The sequence below is a fragment of the Nipponia nippon genome, unplaced genomic scaffold, assembly GCF_047370975.1.
Source record: "Nipponia nippon isolate SJK-2023a ecotype South Korea unplaced genomic scaffold, ASM4737097v1 scaffold_8, whole genome shotgun sequence".
Classification (NCBI taxonomy): Eukaryota; Metazoa; Chordata; class Aves; order Pelecaniformes; family Threskiornithidae; genus Nipponia; species Nipponia nippon.
The window spans coordinates 39,054,052-39,065,704 of NW_028262402.1; the positions used below are offsets into that span (position 1 = coordinate 39,054,052).

At 54.2% G+C, this 11,653-nt stretch overlaps 1 protein-coding gene and 1 pseudogene across 1 annotated transcript; one reads left to right on the forward strand and one right to left on the reverse strand.

The window, feature by feature from the left end:
* Positions 1–537: 537 nt before the first annotated feature.
* Positions 538–4,853, forward strand: LOC148050576 (uncharacterized). The gene is made up of 8 exons (XM_087741175.1): positions 538–754; positions 1,522–1,603; positions 2,351–2,418; positions 3,237–3,298; positions 3,512–3,552; positions 3,821–3,917; positions 4,407–4,491; positions 4,744–4,853. Exons 1-8 carry the CDS (start codon positions 538–540, stop codon positions 4,851–4,853), a joined length of 762 nt encoding a protein of 253 aa, XP_087597301.1.
* A 4,983-nt stretch (positions 4,854–9,836) lies between these two features.
* LOC148050577 (uncharacterized) lies at positions 9,837–11,288 on the reverse strand (annotated as a pseudogene).
* Between the last annotated feature and the right edge of the window lie 365 nt (positions 11,289–11,653).

Genomic DNA, 11,653 nt, shown 5'->3' on the forward strand with positions numbered 1-11,653 from the left:
GTTCCTCCTGGGGGCCTCAGCTGGCGGGTAGCACAGGCAGAGCCTAACGTGGGGCCTGGGGGGGACACGGTGGGAAAGCTGATAAGGGCTATATGCAGAGCAGGAGCCGTGGGGCTTGGAAAACTGGCTGAAAGCCCCTCTGCCCCGCGGGGGCCAAACCCTGCAGTGCTGCTGCTGGCCCCAGCTTGGGTCCTGGCCAGGGGACCCGGGATGTCCCTGCTGCTCTCCTGCGGGTGCGTGCCGCAGGCACTGTGCAGGTGTGTCTGGGCAGCCTCTAGCAGAGCCGTGGGAGAGCTGAGCCCTCTCCTTGCTGGGTCTGTGCTGCAGAGAGCAGCCGCGGGGGAGTTTTGGGGAGAGCCATGGCCTCAGGGAAGTGGTGGGGGGCTTTGGAGGAGGGCAGCCTGTGCCTTCTCCCCGAATGACATGGGGCCGCTGGGATGCCCGCCCAAGGGCAGGCTGGTGCAGCAGGGGCCGGTGGGCAGAGGAGGACGGGGCGGAAGCGGCTGTGCCGCCTTGCTGCTGCTTCCCCTTCCCGCCATGGCGGGGCCATCTCCTGGGGGCCTTCCCAAGGCCCGTCTTCTGGCCAGGGCCTGTGCGCTGGCGGCTCCCGCCTGCCTCGGATCACGTGGCGTGGAGACGGTGCACAAGAGGGCTCTGTCATTTTCCTCCCCCAGGTTCACCCATTCTCAGGCGGCCCAGGGCGCCACCCAGCAAGGGCCTGCATGCCGCAGGGACCGCTCTCGAGAAAATGAGAGTAAGTTCAATGCTGCTTTGCTCGTCAAGGTCCTCTGGGATGCACCCACAGAGCTCCTCTGCAGCAGAGCTGGAGGAGGTGATGCTGGCGCGAGTGCACCGGAGAGGGGACTGCAGGCTGGCCTGCTCTGGGCATGACTCTGCCCAACAAGTTTTTGCCAGGAGCTTGAATCAGAAGGGGAGGGCGAGCGCTCACGGGCTGCTAGCACCTGACCACAGGGCAGGCAGCTTTCTCAGGAAAGATGCCTGAGCTCCTCCCGTTGCCTCCTACCTGCCCCGGGTACGCTGGGGCCTGGTGTTAAACGAGCCAGCGAGGGGTGAGGAGAAGAGGCTGCCTGTCGCCCCGTGTTTGGGGCCGGGCCCGACAGCCGTGCAGAGCCAACGTCATCCTGCTCGAGGAAGGCCTGGGGCCACCTCAGCTACGCGACTGCGACAGAGCTGGCTACCGTTTCCCTGTCCTTATGGGATCCTCTAGGAACTGCGGGCTACACCCACATGGTGGGAGCCCAGAGCCCAGAGGCCGTCCTCCTTCTTGGGACGAGCCGTCAGTGCCGTGCCTGCGAGGGGCTCCTGCCCAGCCGTCAGTCCTTTGCTCCCAGGGTGCACCCAGTTGGCCCCACCCCAGGGCAAAACCCCAGCCCTGCCCTTGCCCCTGCCCTGGGGAGGGAGTGCGTGGCACCAGCGCCCACCTCCCCACAGGGTCTGACGTGCGTCCCAACGGGTGTCCTCAGGAAGGGTCCTCAGGCCTTTCTCTGGTTTCCTCGCCAGGCTTGGTCTTGATTGTTTCTGGCAGCACGGGGCTGGCCCCGGCTTCTCTTCGGGGATACCTCAGCAGCTGCATCTCCACCATGTGAGTACAGCACGCGTCCGATGCGGACACGGAACGGGGTGCCGGTGGGTGAGGGGGAGGCTGGCAGTGCTGCGGGCCAGGAGAGCGTGGCTCCTGCCAGCAGTAGGTCAGGTGGTGCCAGGGCTGGGGCAGCTGCCTGGAAAGCAAGGAGAGCAAAATGCCTCGGCAGCCCCACTCGGCACGCGTGTCAGTGGCCGAAAGCTCGGCCGCCAGGGAGGTAACTTGGGTGCAGCGGAGTGCTCAGGGTGAGGGCCGAGCCTCTGTGCAGGAGAAGGCTTTGCCATGGCCTTGACCAGCCTCGGGCAGAGGAGAGAGGGGGCGCATCCGTAGGGGTGGCAGGAGAGGAGCAGTAAATGCCTGCCACAGTGCCCAGCACTGTGGGAACACCCCAAAACAAGAGGTGTTTCATCTCAAGTGCAACCGGGTCTGCCGCCTTAGCGAAAGGGAAGGCAAGCGCCCAGCAGAGACTGCCAAAGAGCGGCTTTCCCTTGCTAGGTCGGCTTACTTCCGCAGATCGTTTGAACTCCGTGTCTGAAGGTGATCTTGGAGCGCTTTGTTTGGCAAGTTCTGCCTGCAGTGTTGAAGGGTGCAGACAGAAACGGTGCTCCTTTTGAAACGGGCTGGTCTGTCGGCTTTCTGTCAGCAGCTGACCTCCAGAATTGGTGCTTCTCAGCTTGCAAGTGCCCCTGTAGCGGGGTCTGCTCCGGTCCTTGAGCACTGGTAACGCCAGGACTCCCTCTTTTTCAGGAAGGAGATCTGTCAGAAGAGCAGCGGGCTCCTGGTGATCCTGTGCCTCACCTTCATAGCCGCTATTGGTGAGTATTCACCCACTGCTTGCGGTAGCACGGACGCGTGGGGCGCAAGCTTCAGTGTGAGGGAGAGGCGCTGGAACGCCTGTGGGGACCTTCGAACCTCCCGCTTCTGCAGCTCAGGGAGCTCCCCACGTGCAGAGCCCAGCCGGCGCAAGGGCCGCTGCAGACGCACCCAGCGTTAGGAAGCGCAGCCTGTAGGTCCCTTTTGGACGGCGGTCCCTCCTCTCATGCAGCCTTCCTTGTGGACAGGCTGTGCAGAAGCTGCCACAGCCCAAGGGAAGCACTTGCTTAGCCTGCAAGCCTGTGAGGGGAGGCTGTACATACTTCCAGCCTGGCTGGCATGATCGGGGTGTGCGTGTGAGAGAGGCAGGCGGGCAGAGGCAGCGGGAGAGAAGAGCGCGTGCAGCTGTGAAGGGGAGGTTGGAGAAGGTGTCTCGGGGAAAGGAGTGCCAGGTTGCAAGGCCGTGCCGTGGCCAGGCCCAGCCCCTGCGCTGCTGTGCCGCGACTGCTCCGGTAGCCCCCTGCTGGGAGGCGTGCTGGAGGAAGCGGAGACGGTGACAGGCAGGGCCGGAGCTGGGCATCGCTGGGGAAGCGGAGCCCAGCTGAAGTGGGGCTCTTTGGTGGTGCCGGTGCCGTGCGGGGGGAGGGACGGAGAGGTGGCTCTCTCGCAGCCCGTGGAGCCAGGTGTTGGTGCTCACCACAGCAGGGAGCAAACCTCTCGGCAAACCTCTTGCCACCCTGGCGCGGAAGGAGACAGTGTGACTCCGGGGATCATTAGAAACGCTGGTAAAATAACTCTGTCTCGGTGATGTGAATTACAGCTGGTGCCTACTGCGGGACCTCGCTGCCTGTGTGGATGCTGTGGGCAAAGGAGGTGCCACAGGTCAGTGACTGTTGTTGTGGGACAGGAACGTCCCGCCGCGGAGCACTGCTGACGGTGTTTGGGTAAATGGGCGAATCCTCCGTCTCCAGGCCGTGAGCCGAAGAAGCAGCAGCAGCAGCAGCAGCAGCTGCTTCTGCTGTGTCTTCCTAGAGCCACTGGCTCTGGAAAGCCCCGGCGGGTCTGGGACTCAAGTGGAGAGCCTTTCCCTTTCAGGTGCTCCTGGAGCAGCCTGTGGGTGAGCTGCAGTCGGTGTGGTAAGAGCCCTCTCCTGTCACACACCTCCTTTGGTGGGGTAGTGGGAGCCGGCCTCGTGCTGTTTGCAGTCCCGTGCGTGTCGCCCAAGGGCTCGTGCCTTTCCTCCCTCTTTGCCTTTTGCTAAACCTGGAGGCGAAGGGAAGCACTCGCAAAGCAGGGAAAGAAAAGGGGGCTCGAGCACCCGTGTCTCTGCTCGTCTCTGAGCACGGAGGCTCTGTGAGGGGCTGCGCAGCTCCCTGACAAGAACTGCTTTCCCGGTGTCTGCAGGAACTCGCTCGCTCTGCTGAGGGAACGAGCCCAGGAGGCGCAACAGTTGAGGAAGGAGGTGGCATGCCTGGCTGCAGAGATGAACCGTGTGCAGAAGGTGATCCTGCGCCTGGGGAAAGAGGGCTGGGATAAGCAGGGCCACGCACAGGGTGTTTTCCTGGGGTTGCTGGTTGAGCTTCTCCGCTGTAAAGCCCCTTCCTCTCACCAAGTTTAACTGGGCCACGTCTGGTAGTGGAGGACTGCCAAAATCCTTCTCCCAGTGCGCTGGGGCCTCTGGTAGTTCTGTGGCCGGGCCCCAGAGAGCTGGGAGACACTAGTGCGTCTGCAGGCTGAGCTGGACAGCGTGGAGGTGGAGACGAGGCAGTGGGGCCCAGAGCCACGCCCGCACTATGGCTGTGGAATTGAATGCTCTTGCCGAGCCCTCGCTCTTCTCATTGGAAGGCTTTGAGCCCGGCAGCTGTTTGGACAGGCTTGTCTCGCGCTTTCTGACATGGGCTCCTTCCTTTGCTGCGTGCCAGGACTCTGTGGTCACGCTGAACGGCCTGCTGACGTGGTCATCTACCGTGTTCATTTCTGTCTTTCCCAGGAGCTTCAGGACATGAGAATGGCAATGTCTGCGATCCCTTCGGATGAGAACGTCCAGATGTCTGCCTGGGCTCTCAAAAGCGCAGGTATGGATGTGGGCTTGGGCCCCCTGCCCTTCCCACGGGCGCTTGCACTCTCCCAGCGCCCGCAGACCTTCTCTTTGTGCGGCTGTGAGAGAGACGCTGTCACTGGGCACGGGGATCCCCTCCTTGCCTGCATCACCTCCGCGGGCACGGGGCTGGGCGTGGGACTGGCAGGCAGCCTTAGAAATACCCTAGAGCCACCGGGCCCCCCGAGCCTGGGGCCTCTGACAGTCAGCTGCTCTCTTCTCCCTTCAGGGGCCACCATTGACCTGCAGAGATCACCCAGGAGCTATGCATGGCCCTGCAGCATCTTCCGGTTCCTTTGTGATCTGAACTCCCTGGATACTTTTGTGCAGGTACGGTAGCAGAAATCATCAGTGCTGGTTTTGTTCCCCCTGGTAAGGTTGAGGGCTAAGTGCCGCGTCCTGCACTTGGGTCACAACAACCCCATGCAGCACTACGGGCCTGGGGAAGAGTGGCTGGAAGGCTGCCCGGCAGAAAAGGACCTGGGGGTGTTGGTCAACAGCCAAGGCCTCCTCCGTCAAGGAGGAGAGCTGGCAGCGACACGGAGAACGGGTATGTCTGTGCGGGGTTGTTCCTCCTGGGGGCCTCAGCTGGCAGGTATAGAATCATAGAATCATTAAGGTTGGAAAAGACCTTTAATATCATCGAGTCCAACCGTTAACCTATCTCTGCCATGTCCACCACTAAGCCATTTACCACATCAACCCTTCTTTTACATAGCTCCAGGGATGGTGTTGTGGTTTACCCCCAGGTAGGAACTAAGCATAAGGCAGCTGCTCGCTCACTTCCCCACCGGTGGGATGGGGGAGAGAATCGGAAGGGCAAAAGGGGAAAACTCGTGGGTTGAGATAAGAACAGTTAAATAACTAAAGTAAAATAAAAATAGAACAGTAGTAATAGTAATAACAGTAATAATAAAAACAAGTCATAATAGTACAATAGTAATACAAAGCAAGCGATACACTGTACAATTGCTCACCACCCCTGACCGATCGTTGCTCCTCCCCCGGCTAACTCCCCCCGCTCAAATACTGAACATGACGTCATGTGGTATGGAATAGCCTCTTGGCCAGTCTGGGTCAGCTGTCCTGCCTGTGCCCCCTGCCATCTTCTTGTGCACCAGGCAGAGCATGGGAAGCTGAAATGTCCTTGACCAGTGTGAGCGCCACTTAGCAACTACTTAACACTACTTAGCAAGAACCAAAACATCAGTGTATCACCAACATTGTTCTCATCCTAAACCCAAAACACAGCCCCATACTAGCTACCAAGAAGAATATTAACTCTATCCCAGCTGAAACCAGGATAGTATCCACTCTTTATTCCATAACGTTTACATCGTGCCCAGGTCCCACATTATCCAACACATCCTCATTAACCACCACCCCCTTCCTTTCCTTTGATACAATACACAGGTATCATTCCCTTAGTCTATATGCTATCCCTCTGGAACGTTTTTTTGAGTTCACTTAGTTTATGACTTTGGGATTCATCTGTCATAACGGTCTTTCTGGGCAGGAGAGGTAGTGTGTGGTGTTGGATTGTAGCATGCTGAAGCCAGTTCGAGTTCTATCACCTCTGCACTTTGCTTGGTTTCCTCAGACTTCATTCTTCATTTGGGTGATTCTTACTGTATACCGTTGACATGCCATATAGTAATCACAGAAGTGATGACATACAGTATTATATAGCAACAAACTTTATATAATTCAGTTCATTGGCTATTTTCACCCAAAATCAAGTCTTCTTGAGGTACACATTGGACTTCCCCATCCTCCCGCATCACCCACCAAGTGCCCCCAGGTCCTTGAGCAAAAGCAATCCCATGAATGCCTTTACCTTTGCCTAAGGCGGGAGTAACCCAGACTGTCTTCCCCATCATATTTTTTCTGTGCACTACAGGGACTTCATCATCCTCTGCAGTACATAAAAGTTTTGACTGGGCAGGGCCAGCCTGATTGGCAGATCCCCTAGTGTTGACTAACCAGGTGGCCTTTGCTAAATGTGTATCCCAATGTTTGAATGTCCCACCGCCCATTGCTCTCAGTGTAGTCTTTAACAGTCCATTGTATCATTCAATTTTCCCAGAGGCTGGTGCATGATAGGGGATGTGATATACCCACTCAATGCCACGCTCTTTGGCCCAGGTGTCTATGAGGTTGTTTCGGAAATTAGTTTCGTTATCTGACTCAATTCTTTCTGGGGTGCCATATCGCCATCAGACTTGCTTTTCAAGGCCCAAGATAGTGTTCTGGGCGGTGACATGGGACCCAGGATATGTTTCCAGCCATCCGGTGGTTGCTTCCACCATTGTAAGCACATGGCGCTTGCCTTGGCAGGTTTGTGGGAGTGTGATATCATCAGTCTGCCAGGCCTCCCCATATTTATATTTCAAGCATCGTCGTCCATACCAGAGAGGCTTGAACCTCTTGGCTCGCTTGATTGCAGCGCATGTTTCGCATTCATGGATAACCTGTGCAATAGCATCCATGGTTAAGTCCACCCCTCAATCATGAGCCCATCTGTATGTTGCATCTCTTCCTTGATGGCCTGAGGTGTCATGGGCCCACCGAACTAGAAATAATTCACCCTTATGTTGCCAGTCCAGATCAACCTGAGCCACTTCAATCTTAGCAGCCTGATTCACCTGCTGATTGTTTTGATATTCTTCAGTGGCTCGACTCTCAGGTATGTGAGCATCTACGTGACATACTTTTACAATCAGGTTCTCTATCCGGGCGGCAATATCTTGCCACAGTGTGGCAGCCCAGCTGGGTTTGCCTCTGCACTGCCAATTGCTCTGCTTCCATTGCCGTAACCACCCCCACAGAGCATTTGCCACCATCCATGAGCCAGTATAGAGATAGAGCATTGGCCACTTTTCTCGTTCAGCAATATCTAAAGCCAGCTGGATGGCTTCACCTTCTCCTTCAGCAGTTTCTGCAACTTGTCATACAGGACTCCATACAGCAGCTTTCCATCTCCGATGTTTCCCCACAAGACGACAGGACCCATCAGTGAACAGGGCATATTGCTTCTCATTTTCTGGTAGTTTATTATACGGTGGGGCTGCCTCAGCATGTGTCACCTCCTCCTCTGGCGATATTCTGAAATCTTTGCCTTCTGGCCAGTCCATGATCACTTCCAAGATTCCTGGGCGACTGGGGTTTCCTATTTGAGCCTGTTGTGTGACGAGTGCAACCCACTTACTCCACATAGCATCAGTTGTGTGATGTGTAGAGGGGATCCTACTTTTGAACATCCAGCCCAGCACTGGCAGTTGGGGTGCCAGGAGGAGCTGTGCTTCAGTACCAACCACTTCTGAAGCAGCTTGAACCCCTTCATATGCTGCCAATATCTCTTTTTCAGTTGGAGTATAGCGGGTCTCAGATCCTCTGTATCCCCGAATCCAAAACCCCAGAGGTCAACCTTGAGTCTCCCCCAGTGCTTTCTGCCAGAGGCTCCAGGTAGGGCCATTCTCCCTGGCTGCAGTGTAGAGCACATTTTTTACATCCTGTCCTGCCCAGACTGGCCCAAGGGTGACTGCATGAACTATCTCCCGTTTAATTTGTTCAAAGGCTTGTCGTTGCTCAGGGCCCCATTTGAAATCGTTCTTCTTCCAGGTCACTTGATAGAGAGGGCTTATGATGAGACTGTAATTTGGAATAAACATTCTCCAAAAACCCACAACGCCCAAGAAAGCTTGTGCTTCCTTTGTGCTGGTTGATGGAGACATGGCTGTGATTTTGTTGATTACATCCATTGGGATCTGACGACACCCATCTTGCCATTTTATTCTTAAAAACTGGATGTCCTGTACAGGTCCCTTGACCTTATTTTGTTTTATGGCAAAGCCAGCTTCCAGAAGGATTTGGACTATTTTCTTCCCTTTCTCAAAAATGTCTTCTGGCATATTGCCTCGTACGATGCTGTCATCAGTGTATTGCAGGTGTTCCGGAGCCCCACCCTGTTCCAGTGCAGTCTGGATCAGTCCATGGCAAATGGCAGGGCTGTGTTTCCACCCCTGGGGCAGTCAATTCCAGGTGTACTGAACACCCCTCCAAGTGATAGCAAACTGTGGCCTGCACTCTGCTGCCAAAGAGATTGAGAAAAACGCATTAGTGATATCAATTGTGTCATATCACTTGGCTGCCTTTGACTCCAATTCATACTGAAGTTATAACATGTCCGGCACAGCAGTGCTCAGTGGTGGCGTGACTTCATTCAGGCCCCGATAGTCTACTGTTAATCTCCACTCTTCATTAGATGTTCGCACTGGCCATATGGGACTGTTAAAAGGTGAGTGAGTCTTGCTGATCACTCCTTGGCTCTCCAGTCGACGAATCAACTTATGGATGGGAATCAGGGCGTCACTGTCGGTGCGATATTGCCGCCGGTGCACTGTTGTGGTAGCAATTGGTACCTGTTGTTCTTTGACCCTCAGGAACCCCACAATAGATGGGTCCTCCAAAAGGCTGGGCAGGGTAGACAGGTGTTTAATTTTCTCTGTCTCCAAGGCAGCTATGCCAAAAGCCCACTGGTACCTTTTTGGGTCCTTGAAATACCCTCTCCTGAGGTAGTCTATGCCAAGGATGCACGGAGCCTCTGGGCCAGTCACAATGGGGTGCTTCTGCCACTCATTCCCGGTTAGGCTCACTTCGGCTTCCAATACAGTCAGCTCTTGGGATCCCCCTGTCACCCCAGAAATACAGATGGGTTCTGCCCCCTTTATAGCTTGATGGCATGAGGGTACACTGTGCACCGGTGTTTACTAAAGCCTTATGCTCCTGTGGGGCTGATGTGCCAGGCCATCAAATCCACACAATCCAGTACACCCAATTGTCCCTTTCCTCCACCTGGCTGGAGGCAGGGCCCCTCTAGTCCTGGTCATTCATTACTCACTTCTTGTAAATGCGAGTCAAAAATCCCTTTATTAGGATCAGAAACAAAATCAGCCCTTCTACCCTGTCTAGGGAACTGCTCGCTGGACACTGGAGCCGCAGCTCTCCTGGGAGATCCACCTTTAGTAGTTGTTTTTCCTTGCAGCTCACGTACCCATTCCTCTAGGGTCGAGGTAGATTTTCCATCCCACTTCCTCATGTCCCCTCCGTGGTCTCGCAGTTAAAACCACAGGGTGCCCTGTGGTGTGTATCCACTACATCTTCTCTTTGAACAGAGGGACGCTTACTCCTAATGGCTGAGATACTGGTCTGTACAGGTGAGGAGTAGGATATATCCTCTTCGAGTTGCTGGACCTTCTGGGACAGTTTCTCCACAGCTGAGATGCAGGCCTGTAGGGAGGAAGAGAGACTTTCTTCATATTGTCAGAGTTGGCCAGCCATTTCATCCACCGTTGGTCCCTCTTCATCTTTCCAGGTCATTATTGCCAATGAGTTTGCATATGATGATGGTGTGCTCCGTACAAACTTCCACCGCATGGGTCGTGTGCATTTGACTTCGTCTAGATCTTTGGATAACTGCTCATTGTCCAGGACATTATAAATCTCTTCCAGAACAGCTAATTCCCTCAGGTACTGGATACCCCTCTCCATGGTGGTCCACTTGCCTGGGTGACATATAACATCTTCCTTGAAGGGATACCTTTCCTTCACACCTGACAGGAGTCACCTCCAGAGGCTGAGGGCTTTTGCCCCTTTTCCAATTGCTTTGTCAATGCTCCCTTCCCTAGAAAGGGATCCCAGCTGCTAGGCTTCCCTAGCCTCTAATTCCAGGCTACTGGCCCCATTATCCTAGCATCGGAGCAGCCAGGTGATGATGGGCTTGCCTGGACGACAACCGAAATCTTTTCGCATATCTTGCAGCTCACTCAGGGACAGGGATCGGGTGGTTACCGCCTCATTTACGGGTTCTGCCTCTTCCTCCTCCTGTTGTCTTGATGGCCTTGGCTCATCATCAGCCCTTACTAAACAAGTTGATTTCCTTGTGTATTTTTTCTTCTGTATAGGGGCAAGTGATACTGGCATGGGTTGGTTCTCTGGTTCAGCTGCAGCGCCTATTGCGGGGGCTAGCAGAGCCACAGGGGCCAGCACGGGGGCTGGCGCAGCTGCAGTGCCTGTGGCAGGGGCCGGCGCAGCCATGGGGGCCGTCATTTTGTCATCCGATCCAGAGACCTTCTCTTTCCCTTGAGGGTACTGAATAGTGTTGAATAGGGCTCGGTAGGCATGGGCCAGGCCCCAGCACATTGCAGTGATCTGTGTCTCTCTGGAGTTGCCAAGGTGACAACATACATTTTCCAAATACTTTACTAGTTTTTCAGGATTCTGCACTTGTTCGGGGGTGAAGTTCCAAAACACTGGAAGTGCCCATTGTCCTAGGTACTTGCCCATACTCTCCCACACACCCTGCCACTCATAACTATCCAGCCTTGGAGATCTCTGGATGATATTCTTAAGCTGCTTATTAACCTTAGATAAAACTGAAGCAAAATTCCCAAGAACTATCAATGGATATATCTTAACTACCCAAGGATGCTCAAGATAATGAAAAGTTGTTGTAACGAAGGAAGAAACATCATAGAAGAAAGCAACAAAGGTGCCATTCTGTATTTCCTCAATAAAAAAATTCTCAGAAGAAGAGGTATAATTGCTAATTGTCTCCATGAGGTGGTACCCAAAGTACAGTAATGGCTTCACTACAGAACCCGAATACCAGATAGCACTCAAGGTCAGTGTTTTAATAACCAATCTTCCAGACACAACATCACTCATTACGGCAAAGCACAGCAAACTGAAAAAACCCACACCAATCTTCAACATGCACAGCAAAAACAGGAGCATGGTGCAGATCAGGTAGACTAGTACCGAGAACGAATGAATCAATATTACAACCGATAACTGTTAACAGATACAAATTCCTTAATACACTCTAGTTAATCTGTTATTATTTCAAACCCTTCGTGCCCCACATTGGGTGCCAAAAAGGACTCTCGTGGTTTAACCCCAGGTAGCAACTAAGCACCACGCAGCCGCTCGCTCACTTCCCCACCGGTGGGATGGGGGAGAGAATCAGAAGGGCAAAAGGAGAAAGCTCATGGGTTGAGATAAGAACAGTTTAATAACTAAAGTAAAATAAAAATAGAACAATAGTTATAGTAATAATAACAATGATAATAAAAACAAGT